The sequence below is a fragment of the Scyliorhinus canicula genome, chromosome 1 (assembly GCF_902713615.1).
Source record: "Scyliorhinus canicula chromosome 1, sScyCan1.1, whole genome shotgun sequence".
Taxonomy (NCBI): Eukaryota; Metazoa; Chordata; class Chondrichthyes; order Carcharhiniformes; family Scyliorhinidae; genus Scyliorhinus; species Scyliorhinus canicula.
Window position 1 is genome coordinate 88,907,545 of NC_052146.1, and position 22,340 is coordinate 88,929,884.

The following is a 22,340-nucleotide window of genomic DNA, read 5'->3' on the forward strand; positions in this document are numbered from 1 at the left end:
CCCCCGGCGATTCTCCGGCCTGCGATGGCCCGAAGTCCTGCCGCTGTCAACCCTCTCCCGCCGGCGTGGATCAAACCACCTACCTTACCGGCGGGAGCAGGCGGCGCGGGCGGGCTCCGGTGTCCTGGGGGGGGGCACGGGGCGATCTGGCCCCAGGGGGTGCCCCCACAGTGGCCTGGCCCGCGATAGGGGCCCACCGATCGGCGGGCGGGCCTGTGCCGTGGGGGCACTCTTTTCCTCCGCCTTCACCATGGTCTTCACCATGGCGGAGGCGGAAGTGAGCCCCTCCCCTGCGCATGCGCGGGGATGATGTCAGCAGCCGCTGATGCTCCGGCGCTTGCGCGGACCTACGCTGGCCGGCGATGTCCCTTCGGCCCCGGCTGGCGTGGCGCCAAAGGCCGTCCACGCCAGCTAGCAGAGCGCCAACAACTCAGGCGCGGGCCTAGCCCCTCAAGGTGAGGGCTTGGCCCCTAACTTCCGCACCTTTGGGGCGGTCTGACGCCGGAGTGGTTCACGCCACTCCATCACGCCGGGACCCCCGCCCCGCCGAGTAGGAGAGAATCCCGGCCCAGGTCTTGAGCCGCTCAGGCAAAAGAATTCTGGATGCGTAGTTTACGCCATCACACTGGTAAGACCGGCTCTACCGAGATCGGGGTGCCATATTTAAATGGATGCCCTGATCAGCATTGAGGTTAAACCTAGAACGCCTACCCTGGCACTGCCGGGACAATGCTAACCTGTGCCAGGACAGTGCCAGGAGACAGTGTCCGGGCACTTCCTGGGCATTTCCCTCTGCCCCGAGAGCTATACTTACCTTGGCGTCCCCGGCAGCACCCCTTTGGCTGAATCCCGTTCTTCTACAGCTATTGTAAACCTCGCCAACATGATGTCACGCAGCGAGTTTTGGACATTTAGTGAGGGGATTCATGTGGCGAGGAGGCCTGTTAATAACATTCAAATTTATTAAAATCCATTTAAATGAAAGGGCGTTTTGTCACCGACGAGGGACGGGGATATCAGGAAACACTGGGCGGGATTCCCCCATACCCAACGGGGCGGGGGGTCCAGGCGGGACGGAGTGGCGTGAACCACTCCGGCGTCGGGCCGCCCCAAAGGTGCGGAATCCCCCGCACCTTCAGGGGCTAGGCCCGCCCCGGAGTGGTTGGCGCCCCGCCAGCTGGCGGGATAGGGGCTTGGCACCATGCCAACCGGCACCGAAGGGCTTCCACTGGCCGGCACGAGTCGGCGCATGCGCGGGAGGACCACAGCGGCCGATGCGGAGAAATAGAGTGCCCCCATGGCGCAGGCCCGCCCACGGATCGGTGCGCCCTGACCGCGGGCCAGGCCACCGTGATCCCCTCACGACCCCCAGGAACCCCGGGGCCCGCCCCCGCCTCTAGGTCCTGCCGGTAAGGGACCTACTCTGATTTACGCCGGTGGGACCGGCTACAGACGGGCGGGACTTCAGCCCATCGCGGGCCAGAGAATTCGGGTGGCCCCAGCGCCCATTGAGTCGTGCCGGACCCCGCCATTCTCCGAGGCGGGCGGCGCGAGTCACGCTGGGCCAGTTTTTGGGGGGCGGGAGAATTGGGAGGACAGCGGGGGCGGGATTCACGCCGACCCCTAGCGATTCTCCCACCCGGCGGAGGGTCGGAGAATCCCACCCAAGATCTCGCCTGTGAGAATCTCATTTCTCGACTCTCGTGGGACTTGGTACCTATGGCACCACTTAAACTCCCATAGAATCAGTACCGTGCAAGAGAAGGCCATTCGGCCTCTTGAGTCTGCACCAACCCTCCGAGAAAGCACCCTACCTAGCCGCACCCTGCTCTATCCCCATAACCCCATCTAACCTGCACGTTTTTGGACACTAAGGGGCAGTTTAGCATGGCAAATCCACCTAACCTGAACATCTTTGGGTGTGGGAGGAAGCCAGAGCTCCCGGAGGAAACCCACGCAGACACTGGGCGAACGTGCAGACTCCGCACAGACAGTCACCCGAGACCGAATTGAACCCGGGCCCCTTATGCCGTGAGGCAGCAGTGCTAACCACAATGCTGCTGCGAAAGCAGGCACAACATCGCCCCCATAATATTCTTCCTAAGATGTTGAGCCCAGAGCTGCCCACAATGCCTGTAAATGTCTTGTTATCTGCTCACTTGTGTACCATGCCCATTGTTTAATTCTGGTGCTTTGCAATGCATTACCACCCAGCACAGTTGATCATCACTGACTAATGTTATTTATATCTGTTATTTATTGCCACCTTACAACTACTGACTCAAGTCCCACTGTAGCCAGTAGATGGCAGCGCTGTTCCAATTAATATTCAGCACAAATTTCAGCACATCTCAATTTGGCTGTGGAGAATCTATCCATCGACATTTCATTAAATGTGGTAGATCAGTTGGAACTCTTGCCTTTCTCTCCAGCACCTTAAAACACTTCAAGATCCTGATAGGAACCAAATAGCTTGTGGCGTAAAAAAAAGCTATTTTTGCTGAAGAGATTTTATATAATAATTTTTTTTTGACTAGCAAGATAAATTAAAGGAAAATGAAGTCACCTTCGCATAGATAAATAGATAATTGGTTTACTGAAAGATCATTATGTGCCAAATTGTGATGACGATACAAATAAAACAAATAATCATAATTCTTAACATTGTTATAGACAATCATTCATTAAAGTACAAAATAATTGAAGAATGGCACAATTCTGAACATTTAGGAATACAAATAATTACAGTAAGATGCAAAATGCTAGTTTCCTTAATTTGCAGAATAAAAATGAAAGGTCTGTTGCACTCTGTTTTTTTATTAAAGCACTCTTCACATCCTCAGAATGTCACAACCCACTTCACAGCCAATGTATTAGTTTTGAACCACCGTCATCCTTGTGCAGTAGAGAGAAACAACAGCTGATTTCCTCAGGAATCTCTCACTCAAAGCAATGAGATAAAAGACGTTAATCTTGGCTAACATTCTCACTTAGACACTGGGAGAATTCTGTGCTTTTCCTGGAATAATGCAGTGTTATCAAAGACTTTCGAAAGAGGAAAGAGGTTGATATTCAGCTTCTGAGGTAAACCTTCAAATCATGGGCTCCACATTGACTGTTGCTGTGCCGTACACATCCTGTTTTTTAAAGTTTGCTATTATTATTCAGCACGAATGTGTTTTTGGAATGTTTGAGTAAGTGTCAGTTAAACTGTCAGCGAGCGCACACAGTGAGGGTCTGGTGTTTGTCGCATGAAGAGATGAAAAGCTCGTCACCCAACACTATTCTTTGTGTCTGATTCAGGGCGACATTGGTAGAGATGGGCTGCAACACAGGAGGGGAACCTAATGATGGTGTTTCTAATTGGAAAGATGCTTCAAATTTAGATTCAAGACAGATAACAGTCTTGCACTTGGCATCACTCAGCGCACTGAGGTTTGGCCTCTAATTTTTGTTTCTAGTTCCTGCCTCAGCAGTTGACAAGAATCATTGGCTCACACAAGTGCACAGAAAGAGACCATTCACCCCATTGTGTCTGTGCCAGCCCCAAAAAGAGTGATCCAGTTGAAACTCAATTCCTCAGCTCTCGGCCTGTTGGCCTGTAGCTTACATGCTTCAAAGTGCATATTTTTAAAAATGCAATGAGGGTTTTAGCCTCCACCTCCTCTTTCAGACAGTCAGGGTGGGATTCTCCGGTGCCCGACGCCGATATTGTAATTGGCGATGGGGCAGAGAATCGATTCCGACGCTGGAATCGGGGCCAGCGCCGGTTTGACGCCGGTTTACAAGTCTCTGCCCCTTCCGAAATGGCGTCATGGTAACGTGCGCCCTGCGCAGTTGCAATGCCATTAGCGCCTCATCGGCCGGTGCACTCGCAATGCTCCGTCCCCAATGGGCTGAGTTCCCAGCGACGCAGGACACGTGTCCTCCACCGGCCGGTGCATTCGCAATGCTCCGTCCCCAATGGGCCCAATTCCCAGCGACGCGGGACACGTGTCCTCCACCGGCCGGTGCATTCGCAATGCTCCGTCCCCAATGGGCCCAGTTCCCAGCGGCGCGGGACACGTGTCCTCCATCGGCCGGTGCATTCGCAATGCTCCGTCCCCAATGGGCCCAGTTCCCAGCGGCGCGGGACACGTGTCCTCCATCGGCCGGTGCATTCGCAATGCTCCGTCCCCAATGGGCCCAGTTCCCAGCGGCGCGGGACACGTTTTCCTCCATCGGCCGGTGCATTCGCAATGCTCCGTCCCCAATGGGCCCAGTTCCCAGCGGCACGGGACACGTGTCCTCACCGGCCGGTGCATTCGCAATGCTCCGTCCCCAATGGGCCCAGTTCCCAGCGGCGCGGGACACGCGTCCTCCATCGGCCGGTGCATTCGCAATGCTCCGTCCCCAATGGGCCCAGTTCCCAGCGGCGCGGGCCACATGTCCTCCACCGGCCGGTGCATTCGCAATGCTCCGTCCCCAATGGGCCCAGTTCCCAGCGGCACGGGACACGTGTCCTCACAGAAATCGTGAATCCGGCGTGGCGGATGCAGACTGTGTCCAATGCCACCGCACTCGGCCGGGATCCATGCTGTTGGGTCGGACAGCTTTAGCGAGGGCTGGGGGGTTGGTTGGGGGTGGTCAGGGGGTGGACTGTGGGGTCTCAGTTTGCGAGTCAGGTCAGCGCACGGCTGGCACCATGTTTGTACTGCGCAACCGCTGAGCTTGCGCGGCCCGGGACCCGGCCATTCTCCAACCGTTTTCGGCGCGGGAGGTGGGAGTTTTGGTCGGTGCCGGTATTAGCCCCTCACCGGTACCGGAATCGATGAGGGGTTTGCACCGATTGTTTTCATGTAGACCTCCCGCGGATTCTCCGTTCGAGCCGGCACTTAGCCACAGGAAGGGAGAATCCCGCCCTGAGTTCTGGACTCCTACCACCCTCTGGGTGAAAAGGATTCCCCACTCCCGTCTGATTAATTATTTTACTCAATATTTGTGTCAATTTATTTACATCTCTAAAAGCATTTCTGCATGAAACCTGTATCCTGGTAAAATCCCAGTGTGGTATTGCCGGAAGTGTTCCACCCTTACGTGCTCCAGGTCATACTATGTTTGCAAGGATTGGGTTCAGTGGATGTAGAGAGTAAGCATCAGTACCTGCTGGTTAAGCAAAATCCCTCAGCAATCCCTCTTCACTAAACAAAATCTCTCATTGATACGGCTCTTTGCACTGGTTGTAGTTCTATTCAACTGCTTATTGCTGGGGCTGAGAGGGAGTGTTGGCTGTGGGTGGGTGGAGCACAGATTTTACTGAATCACGGGATCACAGAACTGTTACAGCTCAGAAGGAGGCCATTTGGCTCATTGTGTTTGTACCAGCTCTCCAGACAAGCAACTGTGTTGGGTGAAGGTGCTCAGTTTAAAAGTTAATCCTTTCTTTCTGTTTGAGTGATATCGCAACACATTGACCGCATGCAAACATGTCATTGGGCCTAACAGGTTGATTCCAGTGTTAATGCCTCACACAAGCCTCCTTGCACCCTCATTTAATCCCACAAAACATAAGGGGCTGGATTCTCCACAGCCCTACGCCAAAATCAGGCCCGGCGCCGGAACGGCTATTCTCCGGGACCTGAGATTCAGCGTGTTCGCAGAGTATGCCACGCGGCTAGGGGGCCATTGCCAGAGGCCCGCCCAGTGAACCTCCACTCCCGACCGGCCAAGTTCCCAATGGCGTGGTTCTAACCACCTATTGCCATTCGGAACCTCGTGTGGCAGCTGCGGACTCAGTCTGCGGCCGCCCTGGTGTGGGGCAGGGGGATCGGGCACCGGGGGGAGAGGCCTTATGGGCAGCCGGGGCACAGATCGGTCCGGACGGTTCTGCGGGTGCACAGCTGATCAGGGGGGCCTACAGTTTGCGGTCCGAGTTAGCCATGTCGGTGCAGCCGCTGGAGGCCACCACCATGCGCATACGCAGACTCAAAACTGGAAGTGCAGGGATCCCTATCCGCAGCTGAAGCTGTGAGAATCGTTCTGGGTCCCTGCTAGCCCCCTGAAGGTGAGTGAATTAGTTTAACGTTTTTTGAAGAGACTCCGGAGTGAAACGCCAGCGTATTTACGCCGACGTGGGGACATAGTGCCATTTTGGGAGAATCCAACCCCTTTAAGGAAAAGGAACTGGAATTGGCCATTTTGGTCCTTCAAACCTACTGCACCATTCATAGAATCCCTACAGTGCAGAAGGAGGCTATTCGATCCATCCGGTCTGCACCAAACCTCCGAAAGAGCACCCTACCCAGTCACCCTCCACTGCCCTATCCCCGTAGCCCCACCTAACCTTTGGACACTAAGGGACAATTTAGCATGGCCAATCCAGCTAACCTGGACGTCTTTGGATTGTGGGAGGAAACCGGAACACTCGGAGGAAACCAACGCAGACACGGGGAGAACGTGCAGACTCTGCACAGACAGAGACCCAAACCGGGAATCGAACCTGGCTCCCTGGAGATGTGAAGCAACAGTGCTAACCACTGTACTACCATGTCGCCCATTGTCAATGTCAGGAGTGGGTTCCTCCACATTTTATTAAAAAAATAAAAGTTACTGGGTGGGATTCTCCAATAATGAGGCCATGTCCCCAGTCCAGCGTGAAAACGCGGGCAAATCACTCTGGACTGTCCGGAAGAAAATCCAGAGTGATTCTCATACCTGGAGGGGGCTAGCAGGGCCCTGGAGTAGTCCTCGCTGCACCGGCTGCAAATACAGGGCCCTGTACTCCTGGAGTCCGCGCACAGCGGCAGCCTGTATCGGCCGTTCCGGGCACTGGCACCAAAAACATAGAACCCCCCGAGATCGCGCGTGCCCACGGATCGGTGGCCCCCGATCGATAGCCTGCCCGTCTGTGAGGCCCCCCGGTGAAGGATCCCCCCACTCCCCACCAGGGCGGCCGCGGATTGAGTCCGCAACCGCCACGCCGAATTCTCAACGGGTGGGACCACGAGAGACCCACGCCATCGGGAACTCAGCCAGTTACACTTGGAGAATCGCCGCGGGGTCCTCTGTCAATGACCCCCTAACCGCGCTGTGTGGACCGCGCATGTGCAATTCGCGGCGATTCTCCAGGGACCGGAGAATCACTTGAACGGCATCGCGCCGGATTCTGGCATCGACGGCAATTCTCCGCCCCCGCGCCGATCGCGATTTTGGCGTGGAGGCTCGGAAAATTCCTGCCCACTATCTTTTGAGCCAGGATTCCATTCTGGGTTCTTTCTGTCCAGTTACAACATCATGGGATTGTAACAATAGCACCATGGGATCTTTTACATTCAGCTGTGTATACAGATGGGCTTCCAGTTTAACTAATTCTGAAAGCTGGCGCCTCTGACGGTGCAGCACTCCCTCAGTGCTGTGCTGGAGTGTCAGCCTTGATTTATGTGCTCTGTGGGACTTGAATCATGTTCAAGCTTTAGTAAAAAAAATACATTCACCTCATATGTTCTAATTTTCTTATTTTCAGAGAAGGAGATTGGTGGGAGGCTCGATCATTGACAACTGGGAAAACGGGATATGTCCCCAGTAATTACGTGGCTCCTGTCGACTCCATTCAAGCAGAGGAGTATGTTACCAAACTATGTTCTGACATTTGAGAGAATGACCATGACAGATGGCAATAAATGTTTACAACATTTTTACAATGTTTGAGTGCGGTTTGCACAGCCAGTTGAACTTTGTCTTTGATTTAATTTCTGCCTCTTTACCTGATAACGGAAGTAATTCTCATCATATACTTGCCATTAAAAATTGCTTGCAGAATAATAAATTTGTGGTGGACCCAGCATGAGGAGAATTTGATGTTATTATTTTTTCTATTTGCATTCGTTGTGCAGATGGTACTTTGGAAAGATGGGTCGAAAAGATGCAGAGAGGATGTTGCTGTGTCCTGGGAACCCGCGGGGTACCTTTCTCATTCGGGAGAGTGAAACAACAAAAGGTAGGTCAAGCACCTCACCAGGACAGAGGGGTTTCACAGATCAGTGTCATCTACATTTAGAAAGATTTCCAAACCAAAGTCTGCAATCCAGTCAGCTGACTCAACATCAAAATACTGCAGACGCTGGAAATCTGAAACAAAAATGCTAAAAATGCTCAGCTGGTCAGGTAACCTCTGTGCAGAGAGAAACAGAGGGCGGGAATTTCAAACCCCACCCTTTGGTAGGACCTTCCAGTCCTGCCGATGTCAATGGGCTTTAGGCTGGCTCGCTACATCCGACGCAGGTGGGCCAGAAACTCCCGGCCAGAGTTAACGTTTCAGGTCAATGATCCTTCAGCAGTTTTGACAAAAGGTCATCAGCCTGCAATGTTGGGCTCAATTCAGCGGACAAATGTTAAAGTACACTTTTCGGCACTTTTAGCGGGGTGTTTCTCGGTGGCTGCAGCACCAACAGACACCCTGCTATTCAATGGCCCTTTGGCCTTTCACAGATCGGGGTACCGTTTTGACTGTCAGCCCCGATCTTTCCTCCCCCCTCCTTCTTCAGGCCCCTCTGCTTTATCCCATCACCCTCCAACTTTCCTGAGGCCCCTGGAACCCCTCCCCCTTCAAATGGGCAAGGCCGTGTCAGGCCTAAACCCTGGCAGTGCCAACTCTGCACCCTGTAACTACCAGGCTGGCAGTGCCAAGGTGCCAAGTGCAAGGTGGAGCACCAGATTACAAACTTGCCCTGTCCTCGACCAGCCAGGGGGTCTCTGACTCCCCCAGATGCCGTTATGCCGCGTTCACATTTTTGTGGACCAGCACTAAACGGCGGCCTGGCGAGGTCTAGCAGGCGCGGCCTTTGATTCGGGGCGCTAGGCGAATCCCGCGTCTGGTATTTAAATGATGGTGCCAGGCGGAACGAGTCAGGTGACTCGCGATTGGCCCGGACCCCGATCTGGGGCTCTCATGCAATTCACCCTTGCGCCCGGATCTGCGGCGGGCGCCATAGGATCGCAGAATCATGTTCGCTAACTCTGTTTCTCTCTCCACAAACACTGACTGACCTGCTGAGTGTTTGAGAATGTTTTGTTTTTATTTCAGTGACCTGGCTTTATTAAATTCACCTTCCAGGTGGGGTTCCAATGCCGAAGTCTCGTGGAACTACGGTGCATTTGCATTGCATTTACCAAACCAACTTGCTATTGTGTAGATCCTTTAAAATGGGAAAAAAATTCAACAGATGCTTCATGTGAGTGACATCAAGCAACAGGGAACACTGAACCCAATAATAAGGCAAAATCAGGGCTAATGAGATACAGACATAGGAATTAGGAGTAGGAGGAGGCCACTCAGCCCCTCAGGGCCTTGGGTTTGCTCCACCATTCAATAAGATTATGGCTGATCGGACAGTAACCTCAACCTCCCCCCCCCCCCCCCCCCCCCCCCCACACTCCTGCCTACCCGCCCCCCCCCCCCATAAACTTTCAGCCCCTTGTTAATCAAGAATCTAGCTCAGTCATAAAAATTTTCAAAGTCTCTGCTCCCACTGTCTCTTGATGAAGAGATTCCAGAGACTCAGCCACCCACTGAGAGAAAAAAAATCACCTCATATCTGTCTCAAATGAGCGAGCCCCAACGTAGCATACGGCACATAGGCTAATCCCAATCCAGGTAAGCTTTTACGGATTGATTTTATTAGCCCCAGCGGGGAAGCTCATATTCCAGGAGCCCCAGGGGAGATCAATTAGGTTGTCCCCATGGGTCACATGAGGGTTATAATTTTCCAGGTGTGGGCTCACCAAGGCCCCATACAATTGCAGCAAGACAACCCTGCTCCAGTACTCAAATTCCCTCGCCAAGAAGGACAGTGTGTTCTTTGCCTTCTTTACCACCTGATGCACCTGCATGCTTGCCTTCAGTGACTGGTATATGAGGACAGCCTGGTCTAGTTGCACATTCCCCTCTCCTAAATTACAGCCATGCATTCGATTGCATGCCTTCGTGTTTTTGCTACCAAAGTGGATAACCTCACATTATCCAAATGATACTACATCTGCCATTCATTTGCCCACTCGCTCAACTTGTCCAAATCACACTGAAGGATGTCTGCATTCTCCTCTCAGCTCACTCTCCCAGCTTTGTGTCATCTGCAGATTTGGAGATATTGGGGGTGGTCCTCTGGCTGTATTATGCTCTCGCTTGAGCGCAACGCAGCCGGTAAACATGGGGAAATCCCTCAAGCAAGCCTCCTGACAGCCTCCGCACCCCCCTGGATCCTCCGTAGTCCCGCAAGACTTTGGCGTTGGAACCCCACCCCAAATGGGCGGGACTGAATGATGCTCGCGGAACTAGGTTGTAATCCTACTTACGACAGACCTGCACGGGATTCAATGGCCTCCTTCGATTCACCAACCTCCCCAGGGAGGCTGCAGCCAGGCGCGATCAGTGCTGATCCACACAAACATGGACCAGGCGGAATGGCACCCAGGGATCTCTCCGGCCATCAAAGACCCCTAGGTGGTCAAGGAAAGTGCAGGGTCGCTCCCTGGTCATCCCCCTGGACTGTGGGCACCTTGGCACTGCCCAGCTGGCACTGTGGCGCTGCCCCTGGCACTGCCAAGGTGCCCAGGTGGCACTGCCAAGCCAGCAGGAGCACTGCCTGGTGCCGGAGTGGCAGTGCAAGGGTGCCCAGGTGCCAGAGTGGCACTGCCAAGGCTAGGAGGTGAGGAGGGCCATGCCCATGAAATGGGGGTGAAGGGGATTTGAAGGGTGGGCAAGTGCAGGGCAGGTAAGTAGGGGCATTCGGATGGTTGGCTGATGATGGTTGGGGGTTCTAGAAGGGAGAATGTGCTGTAAGAGAGCTTGGGAGGCCCTGAAGAGGAGGGAACCCCAGGGATCCCATAGCAGGGTGTCCACACTTGGGGGGGTGCGGGGTAGTGTCCAAGTGTGTGGGGGGTGACATTGCCCATGCGTAGGGCGTGTGGGTGGCCCACAAGCTCACTTAGAGATCAGGGCACCCTATCACAATGGCGGCCTGATCTCTGAGTTCAGCTCCCCAGTGCTAAAGAAAATTCTAAGTGTGGGCTAAACCGGTGAGAAACTCCCCAGGACCCCAAAAAGTAGCTCAGTGTCATTGAATAGCGGTGGGGAACCTACTGACAGAAAACTCCCTTTTAAACCCACCACAAACTAACTTAGAAATTTTGGGGGAGAACCGCAGCCATTACATTTAGTTCTCTCATCTGAACCTTTAATAAATATAGTGAATATCTGGGGTCCTAGCACAGATCTCTGCGGTACCAACACTAGTCACTAACTGCCATTTGGAAAAAGACCTGTTTATTCCTGTCTGCCAAGCAGTTTTTGAGGGCGCCGAGCATTGTAAAAGCAGCACCGTCGGCGCCAACTTGGATTCTCTGGCCGTTCACCAAACGCGATTTCGGCGTCAGACACCGGAGAATCCTGTCCCCGGTCTCGTTAGTTGTTGGGTCAATAACCCGAGGGGATAGATTTACGGTAAGGGGCTGGTTTAGCACAGTGGGCTGAATAGCTGGCTTGCAATGCAGAACAATGCCAGCAGCAGGGGTTCAATTCCCGTACCGGCCTCCCCGAACAGGCGCCGGAATGTGGCGACTAGGGGCTTTTCACACTAACCTCATTGAAGCCAACTTGTGACAATAAGCGATTATTATTAGGAGGTTTAGAAGAGGTTTGAGGAAAAGCGTTTCCGCCCAGAAGGTGGTGGAAACCTGGGACTGACTGCCTGAAAGGAGGGTAGAGGTGGGAACCCTCACAACATTTAAGAAGCATTTAAATGAGCACTTGAAACACCATAGCATAAAGACTATGGACCAAGTGCTGGAAATGAGATTAGAATAGATAGGTGCTTGATGGCCAGTGTCGACATAATTGGCTGAAGGACCCATGACTCTATGATTCTAACAGCCAGACCTACCATGGAACCCCTGGATTACTCCCACAGAACCCCAGGGCTCCGTGGAAAACAGTTTGGGAAACGCTGGTGCAGATGATAAAAGGAGACGGTAGTCAACTGATTAATATCTGTCTTTGTGACCGGAACTAAATGTATTCCATCAATGAAATGGAAATGTCCTTCCGATGGCCTTGTATAAAATGGAGTTAGATTATTTAAATCCAATTCCTAATGGACATACGTCAACAGCACAAAACCACACCTTCAGTACCTATGGGACATCCTCCTATGTTCAGGGTCTATACAAATGCAAGCTGTTGCTTCTGTCCATTTTTCAGGAACAATTAGAGCTGAATTAGTAATCTCAGTCAAAGAGAAGATGGTGGAAAATCTGGGTGTTACTGAGACTGCTTAAGGGAATTTAAAGGGAACTTTCTACAGCTGACCCTGTCATCTTTGGACTCTCAATGTTGATAATTGTTCCAGGGCCAGAGTTAGGAAGTGTTTCCCCCTGGGATTGCTATCCCACATCTTAACAAACATGAAAAAGAATGATGTATGATGGTCAGCGGGGGGCGGTGCGGAGGAGGATAGGAAGCATGCCTCAAACATGTTTTTTTTAACCAGCTGTATAAACAGCCCTTTGACAGAAATAATTAATGGAGATTGCACAGGTTACGAGTCAAAAGTTCCCATACTGAATCTTTCCTGTCACTCTCGCAGCTCTGTTGGTTTAATTGAATTCTGTAATGAAAGACTAGTGTCACTGTGAGAATATCATCCATTGTCTCTCACTGAGGTGGAGCAATGGTAATTAATAATGGTACCACACATAGAGATACCAAGTCACAGTGAGTTCTCCTGTGTACCTAGGTGCCTACTCCTTGTCCATTCGGGATTGGGATGAGGTGAAAGGCGACCATGTGAAGCATTATAAGATTCGGAAACTGGATAATGGTGGGTATTATATCACGACGAGGGCCCAGTTTGAAACTGTACCGCAGCTGGTCCATCATTACACAGGTATGAGCAATGTATGAATGAGATTATTGCAAAAATACATGCAGCATTTGAAAAGATCCAGTGATTGCTATTAAAGATAAGGCTGGCATAATTCAGCAGACCAGCATGCTGGGCACTTAGGGCTGGATTTTCACTGAGCCTGGATGACGAGACAGTGAAAATGGCAGATGGGTCCCGAATCCGGGATTCCTGACTTCTGTCCTAGGGTTTCTGATTTTTGGGAGTGCCTTTAAAACGTCCGGGCTGGTTCCGATCAAAAACACCCACAACTGGCACTCCTAACGTGGCCGGCTCCATTGCCGGAATAGGCATCAGCACTTTTATTGGGCGAGTTTGTTGTGATTTGCCCAATGGCTGCTTTGGATATTTTCATGAGTTGACTGGCTTAACCCTAGCCAACTTATGAAGATCCTGCCTTTGCGGCCGCTTGCTCTCAAGTAATATATCTGTAATATATTTGTAATATATTGGAATTATATATCTGTAAGATTTAAGGCACTAAAAAATATGTTGTTGAATAACTTAGGAGTGCAATTAAATTACATCCTGATATTAAGAGTTGAGCTGGGAATGTTTGGCCAGAAGTAACTCCGATAAACTGCCTAATTTTGTAGAGTTAATGTGTTTGTGTTGTGATTGAATTTTCGTGCTAGCTTCTTAAGTATTTCCTGTCTAAAGAAAATTTGGCAATCAATTTTCTGCTTCGCATGATCTTATACTTACGTGAGTTCTGAGTAAACAGCATTTGCTAAATGTTAAATGTTAAATACACCTGGTTCAGCTGTTCAGAGAGCGATTTATTCTGAGATTGAAGGTGTATTTTCCTGACCCAGCACCTGGGACTGGGGTTAGTGCAGTGAGTACAGGAAATCAGAGTTTTGGGGGGGGAGATTTATATTCATTCATTCAAATGTTAGGAAAGACATTGCTCCATACCAAATTTTGCATTCAATACACCCAACAGATCAGTAATCCCAGAGACAGGTGCAGGAGAGTTTACCCTTGAAGATCTAATGTGTTACACCTCCAATCTGGCCAAACATATTAAAGTGGGTCTTGTATGTTACTCGTTATTACTTAGTTGTGTACTTTGAGTTTTGTTCAATGCATTTCCACTGGATGGGCTTGCCTGTAATATTTCCAAAAATTGGAATTAATACAACATCCGATAACATCTAACAAAGAAAATTTAATGCTATCCACTAAAATTAATATTGTTAGGATCTAAGGTAATTGAGCAAAAACGTACAAGCGTCGTAAAATACATTCCTTCCCCACTTGTGTTTTCATTGCTGGGTTATTCATGTACTTAAAACCACTTTAATAAACAAAATATGAAAGAAGGTGCAATATATGCAAATAAAATTTTAACCGTATCTTGTAATCTTCTAAAATCAAAAACTGGCCTCGTGAGATAGTGAGACCCACTTCAACTCCAGCCAGTGAGTAATCTGCATCCAAAGAGAAGAATGAAGGTGGGTGTGGAGTGATTAATGTCTTTTTGACTTGTTCAATAAATGACTGCCTTCCATTCATTAGCTCCTCGACAGGCATAAGTTCTTATCCAAACTCTCAGTGGCACACTAAGCAGAGTGCCACATTGCTATGCCACCTACATTATAATGCAAGATATTATTAGTGAATTGCAGCATTGAGTGATTATGTAAAGAGAGCACTGAGTCATTCTTAATGTATTCAACAGGAGGGGGAACATTGTGACATCCTGCTATTCAATCTGTCTTCTATCACTTACAGCTTCCTCCAAATAAGCATTAACTCCTCCATTGAAATAACAAAGAGTAAATTTGTATTTGTACACTCAGATTGGAAGCCGCCATTTCAGGGTTGTGATGAATTAAAGCTGGTTGTTAAATGGAATCTGACTTTATAGCATGTTTAGTGGAGATGCATTGACATGATTCTCAAGTATTATAATGATTTCAAAGGCCATTTCACTGCAATTTATTTCCAAACTGATAAAATGTTCTACTCTGAAATATTCATGTTTGGTTCTGAAAGCTGTTTAATGTGTGAATCATTTTGCTCTGCCGAATGGCACAGTGCTGATATTTACATTACTAGCAATAGTCAGAGTTACAGATCAAAACCATTAACATAAGGGGATACACCTGAAAAAGATCTGTGATGTTTCTATAAAGTGAAGTAGTGCTATTTTAATTACCATTTTCATTGAATGCTCATGTTTTCTTGAATGTCTGTTGAATGTTAATGTATATTGATGATAAACAGAGGTGCGTGTCAATATACCAATATATATAAGAAACTGAAACATGATTTAGCATTTACTTTTAGAAGTTCAGACACTGTAGCACTCTGCATGGAACTTTTTAAAAAAATGATTATCTTTGCTTAATGCCTTTGCAACTGTTCAAGTTACCTCAGTCTGTGTCTCTGTGTTGTTGCTATTGGAGTGGGTCACTAGTGTCACTAATGTTATAATCAGATTGAATCCAGACAAAACCATCTGAAAAGGTTTAGAAAATTTACGAGAGCTTCATTGAACTTGAGTTTTACTCTTCAATTAAAAACAACTTATTGTTGTGTGTAAATGTCTGCCCCGTGGCACTCAGCTGTTTCGGAGATATTCGGAAAGCCTTTTCCCAATTGAGAAAATGAAAGTTGTTCATTAATTATCCTGTTCGCTTAACCAATTCTGCAGTTTATTTCATTTGAAACATTACAGAGATTTTTTGAATCTTTGGATTGGTAGAAGGTGTACATTAGACAACATTAAACCCAAGGCTATTTAAAGGTTCACATTAAAAGTTACCATTAGTGCACTATAAGAGATGGTTCCACTTGACAATTCAGATATATTTGGATACTGTCAGAGGAAGCACTTGTGGATATGTTCCATACCCATCACATAGAAATTGATGGAGGGCAATGGAAGCTTGAAAGTACAAAATGCAGAAATATTAGCACTCATTCATTGTGTGCCTCACAAATCTGTAACAATGCATTGAAGTAGATTAAATCAGTGGAAATAACACTCTCTCTGTACTACTCCTGGCACTAAAATAATTATGCTCAATTAGCTAACCTTTGAAGAAAGATGTCCCTCTATGTTAGAGAAAGTTGTATGAATACAGATGCAACACAATTACAAAAATATCTTAATATGATGTGATCCAGTATCACTATATTTAAAGCTTTAATTTTTCTGAATTCCATTAGCAAAGTGGACAATAGTTTATATACTTCAAATCATTTTGCCTGCATTTTGTCATTCTTTAGCTGACCTCTTTGAATTCCTTGGAAGTGTAACGATGGCAGGCAGGAAGGCAGGAATGTTAAAAGGGGAATATATTTCATTCATTCAAGTTTTCTGCAAAATGTAATTACTTGTATAGCCTAAGATGTGATCAATTTCAATGAGTTAGCCAGCAATAAAATCCTCAAACATTATCTCATAAGTCTTGCTGTGATGGCTAGATGTTAAGAGAGGACTGGACTTTCAGCAGCTGCACCTGTAATACCATCACTACTGGACGGGCATTGCTTACCCTTAATTCATTTTGTGGAACCTGGTAGTCACTGTTCTAAATCAAGTTGATATTTTTGAGTTTTTAAACCATCTTAACAATTTCAAGAAATCAGAGTACTTCTAACTAAAACATCAGAATTTGGGAGATTGGTGTGAGCAAGAGTCTTGCAAAGAAGGCAGTATTATCTTTTCTGCTTTTGGTAAAGCTCTGTAATTGTGCCTTAATGTAATTATGTATGTGTTTGATGTTGGTTGCTGGTGTATCACCATTAACTCTCTTGTCTGCTTTTCTTGCTTTTCCCTCCTGTGCCTCTGGTGTGTCCTGGTCACAGAACGAGCTGCGGGCCTGTGCTGTCGCTTGGTGGTGTCATGTCACAAAGGGATGCCAAAGCTGGCAGACCTTTCAGTCAAAACCAAAGACGTGTGGGAAATACCTCGGGAGTCCTTGCAGCTGATCAAGAAGCTGGGCAATGGGCAGTTTGGGGAAGTGTGGATGGGTAGGAACTGTCAAGGCAGAGTTGGGACTTGCATCAGATATGCAGTGACATGTGGTCCCTAAATGGGCATTTATAATTAGCCAACACACAGATGTGATTTACATGGAAGCTTTGGTTATCTTATGGAAGTAACACATTATTCTCTCAAATTGGATAAAACTGTCAATTTGAGCATTTGGAATTGCAGAGGTGATTTGGCCTTTGATAGAATAACACAAATTAAAACAAAGGAGGAGACAATTCTGACAAATCATTTGCAGTGATGTAACTCCTTAATTTGGATTTATCTACTCGAATCAAATCCATTTCCCTGCCCAATGTGCCACATCCTTCTTTTATGATTTTTTTTCAAATATTTATCCGACTCCCATTTAAAAAAAAAAATTATCTTCTCTGATTTGATAGCCATTCGTGGTCATCTATTTTGGGAGCGGGTTTGGCATGGTGGTAATGTTACTGAACTAGTAATCCAGAGGCCCAGGCTAATGCTTGAAGCACATGGATTCAAATTGCACCATGGCAACTGATGGAATTTGAATTCAATTAATAAAAACCTGGAATTGAAAAGCTAGTCTCCGTCATGATGATAATGAAATCATTGTCGAATGTCATAAACCCATCTGGTTCACTAATCCCCTTTTTGGGAACGAAACCTGCCATCCTTAGCTGGTCTGGCCAATAAGTGGCTCCAGACCCACCAAAATGAAAATGAAAAAAAATGAAATGAAAATCACTTATTGTCACAAGTAGGCTTCAAATGAAGTTACTGCGAAAAGCCCCTAGTCGCCACATTCTGGCGCCTGTTCGGGGAGGTTGGTACGGGAATTGAACTGTGCTGCTGGCCTGCCTTGGTCTGCTTTAAAAGCCAGCGATTTAACCCTGTGCTAATGTATTTGACTCTGAACTGTGCTGTGAATTGGTCTATTGACATGATCTTCTGATGAAGCTTGTTTATTGTACCTTTTCCCATCCATCAATACTGCAAATTGAAGCACAGGAATTCATAATATTTACGGTGAATTTTTCATAGTACTTCCAAATTCCTGAGAAGAGTTTTGCTCATTTCATTGCTGTGCCTCTCTTCAGTTATCCCAGTTCCCCGTACAATCTTTAGCATGAGGCCTGAAGATGAACTTCTCCTTGTACACAGATGAATCCTTTTAGCCTTGAACCCATTACCACTTGCAAACTTGCTCACACTTACACTGGAGTGAGTAAACCGAGAATAATTTGTTGACCAAAAGATGCCAATGGCAGCTGCAACTGTTGCAAGTCCCGTAGGCAGTAATGCATGTGAACTTGTTTACAACCTCCCTCCATTGCATCCATTCCCTACAGATCATACTGACGGCTTGTGCCAAGTGTTGACCAAGGCCTGTCCGGGTGAGACACCACAGACTCTGGGATTGGGTAAAGATGCATGGGAAATAGATCGGCAATCCCTGACTTTGGACAAAAAACTTGGTCAGGGGTGTTTCGGAGATGTGTTTATGGGTAAGGTGAAGAATCATTTTCCTGCTATTTTCTTTAAGCAAAGCCCAGGATGTGGCAGGAGCCAAGCAACAGTCGGTGATACAATTTATAGGTCACAAATGAATATCGGTGCCAAGCCGTCAGTAATACTGGTACATTAACCTGTTAAACATCTCTTTCTTGCTATTTCCATCATTTTGTTAACGTTGACTTTTGTATAATAAACCATTGGATTAATCCTCTCCTACGTCAGGGAGTTGTGTGTAGATATACATACATACAGCAATCTACCCTTTGGGCATTTATTACACTTAGCCCACCTTCCATTTAATAATAATAATAATCATTTATTATCACAAGTAGGCTTCACTGAAGTTACTGTGAAAAGCCCCTAGTCACCACATTCCGGCGCCTATCCAGGGAGGCTCAGGAAACCAGAGTTTTGAACTTGCATTTTGATCTATAATACAGAAACTTAAAGTAGTCGAAACATGATCGAATTAATCATTTATAAAATCATAATGAACAGACTGTGACCGCGATTTTGCGGGGCAGTTCGGCGTGGGCACAAATCTTATTATGGGCTGCTAACTCTCGTGAGAGGCTGAAATTGGGATTTGTGCTGACGAGATCTCAGAACGCAATGTTCCTGAGCCTTACCCACTGAAATAATCAGGTTCATGCCCAATGAAGGTGTGAACCTGATTATCATAAATTTAAAGTTATTTAAATATGCTTAAATGGCTTGCAGGGATGCCAGATATCTCTTAACTTCCGGATTGAGGCTCCTTTTAAAAACAACGTCCCGATCTCCGTGGAGCCGGGCTTGCTGCTGTCTTTAGGCCCCGCCTCTCAAGAATGATGGTGTAAAACACGTCCCCCTGTTTTTTATTTGGCAAAGTGTCAGAAGTTCTGGTGAGAAAACCTGGTTGTTTTGCTGGTTTTCAGTCAGAACCTGACACTACCATTTTTGGGGAAAATCTCATCCAGTATAGCAATTCCTTGAAGCTAATACCAAAGAGCCTGAGGTAAATATTCTGAGACGATTCATTTTAACCAACAGTACGTGACTTTTAATTAGATGCAACGGTTTGAACATAAAATATTTAACCTTTAGAACTTTTAAGTAAAAAATAATTCTGGTTTGGTGAAATGTTTGTTTCCCCCTAAAATTGCTTATAAATTTAATTGAAACTTCACAAAGCAATATCAATTACAAGAGATTCAAACATTTCTTGGTGTTTAGAGATATAGAATACAATGTCATTCTTTATTCATAAACTGATTTTTCAAGTTTCTGTTTTTTAATAGTCTAAATTGAACAGTGATCAGGAAACCTAGCCAAATGTTCTCCTTCCTAATCTGGGTCAGTGAGACCAATGCTGCACCTCAATCATCTTTCCTGCTGAGATTTGTAAACTCAACACAGACCCTCACACACACTGATCTGTGATGTCTTAACACCAAACCATACGGAATGATGGGTTCATCCTGAAAACGATCAAGGACGCCTCACACCCTGGAGATCAATAAATAGATTTCTGTGGGTGGGTTATTTGGGATTCAATGCAAAATAAGTTAGTCCTGATCCAGCTTCCAGCCACAAAAATTTTTACATAGATGAGCATCCCAAGCCATTTTGTGGGAGCATTATCAAAAAAAAATCGACACCAAACCACCATTCGGGTAGATGATCAAAAAACCTGGCCAAAGCGTTTGACTTTAAGTAACATCTTCAAGTGCATTCCAGGATTGTGGAGGTTTTTATCTGCACTGAAGAGAATAACTCGTTTTTTACAGTGCCAATTCCACAGTAAAGGTTCCTCTAGTTTCACAGTGACATTGTCAGATGTCACTAATATGAAAAAAAATCAACACAGTTGCTTTTGAAAAGTAAAAAAAAAAAAGATTTTTCCACTGGCCATTATGTTGGAAGTTGCTAGTAGTTTGAGGATTATATGAAATGTACTCATTCCCAACCATCTCAACTTTGAAGATTGAGCAAAAGGAAAGCAACACCTTGTTAATTATTTATAAAATTTGTAATCTAATTCCACGAAAACCTCTTTATAACAGATGTGTCGGACGGCAAGGTGGCGCAGTGGTTAGCAATGCTGCCTCAAGGTGCCGAGGACCCAGGGTTTGGTGCCGACCCCGGGTCACTGTCTGTGTGGATTGGCCACGCTAAATTGCCACTTAATTGTCAATTTTTAAAAAATAACAGATGTATCTTACTTTTAACTTTGTTATCTGCAACTCCTTAAAGCCTATTTTTATCCAGTTCACGGTTTCCAGTTACTACAGCAATTTCTCAGCAAGATGCGCTTTAAAATAAAAATCTCACACATTCAGATTAATTCCACTTTCTGATTTCCCCCAAATTAATTTTCTGTAAAGTAACCACAGCAACGAAAACCAAGTCCTAAAACAGCCAGGGCGGGATTTTCCAGCCCCCCCCCCACATAGTATGTTCCGGGCCAGCGATGGTGTCTTCCAATCCCGTCGTGGATTTTGCGTGCCCCTTACCCTCTGCCACGGGGGAAGGTGCCACATGGGGGAATGGCCGAAAAATTTTAACCTGAGACTTTCAGGTTTAAAAGAAGTAAATTCCTCTGATTTGAAAACCTTGGACCTGGAGTGACGAGCAGTGGATTGTTCACAACAACAACTTTCATTTATATAGCGCCATTAATGCAGTTAAAGATCCCAAATGCTTCAGGGAAACATTGTAAATCAAAATTTGGCATCAAACCACTTTTGGCAAGGTGATCAAAATCCTGACCAAAGAGGTAGGTTTTCAAGAGTGTCGTAATGGAGGAGAGAGATTTAGCAGAGGCAGAGGCATGTAGGGAGAGCATGTCAGAGCTTAGAGCTCTTGGTAGTTGATGGCATGGCTGCCAATAGTGAAGTGATTTTAAAATCAAGGATACTAAAAAGGCCAGAATTAAATGAGTGCAGAGATCTTGGCGGGTTGTGCGGCTTTAGGAGATTATAGAGACAAGAAGAGGGGAAGACCATGGAAGAATTTGAAAACAAGGATGTGATTGCACTCGGAAGGGCGCAGAGGAGATTCACCAGGATGTTGCCTGGGTTGGAGCATTTCAGCGATCAAGAGAGGTTGGTTAGTCTGGGGTTGTTTTCTTTAGAGCACGGAAGGCTGAGGGGGGACCTGATTGGGGTGTCGAAAATTATGAGAGACATAGATAGGGTGGATTGGAAGAAGCGTTTCCCCTTAGTTGAGGGGTCAACAACCAGGGGGCAGAAATCTAAGGTAAGAAGATTTAGAGAGGATTTGAGGGGAGACCCTGCTCACCCAGAGAGTGGTGGGAATCCGGAACTCACTGCCTGAAAGGATGGTGGAGGCGGGAACCCTCACAACATTTAAGAAACATTTAGATGAGCACCTGAAACGCCAAAGCATACCAGGCTGCGGGCCAAGTGCTGGAAAACGGCATTAGAATAGGTCAGTACTTGATGGCTGGCACAGACATGGTGGGCCGAAGGGCCTCTTTCTGTGCTGCAAAACTCTATGACTCTAATTTTGAAATTGTGCCTAACTGAGAGCCAGTGTAGATCAGCGAGCATAGGGGTGATTGGTGAACAGGACTTCGTGCAAATTGCATGCAGACTGCAGAGTTTCAATTTCATGTAGAGTGGAAGATGGAGGCCTGTCAAGAGATCGTTTTAACAGTGAAATCTAGAGATAAAAAGGAAGGCATTCAGGGACATTCTAATAATACCCACTTTACAGGACATTAAAACTGGCTAGGTTTTGCGTTGCCAAGCTCTGCCCTCTCTCCATCAATTCAGTGGAGACAGTAGCCGTTTGTTTTCATCACTATCCCATTTGTCAGTTCTGCGCTTTAATTAATAAGATTCGTGAAATCTAACTGAGCAAAATTGGACAACACAAGGAATATTTTCAGTAGGAGAGGGTTAATGCTT

At 47.1% G+C, this 22,340-nt stretch overlaps 1 protein-coding gene across 6 annotated transcripts in view; it reads left to right on the plus strand.

Annotated features, from left to right (window-relative positions):
- yrk (Yes-related kinase) overlaps window positions 1-22,340 on the plus strand; it is a 380,926-nt gene that overhangs the window by 320,658 nt on the left and 37,928 nt on the right. For 5 of the 6 annotated variants that reach the window (XM_038795113.1, XM_038795103.1, XM_038795122.1 and 2 more), the window contains 4 exons: window positions 7,502-7,600; window positions 7,872-7,975; window positions 12,768-12,917; window positions 16,758-16,922. In XM_038795113.1, coding sequence (XP_038651041.1) covers window positions 7,502-7,600; window positions 7,872-7,975; window positions 12,768-12,917; window positions 16,758-16,922 — 518 coding nt within the window. Of the gene's footprint in view, window positions 1-7,501; window positions 7,601-7,871; window positions 7,976-12,767; window positions 12,918-16,757; window positions 16,923-18,260; window positions 18,417-22,340 lie in introns of all 6 variants that reach the window. The other variant, XM_038795095.1, reaches the window with a different exon arrangement.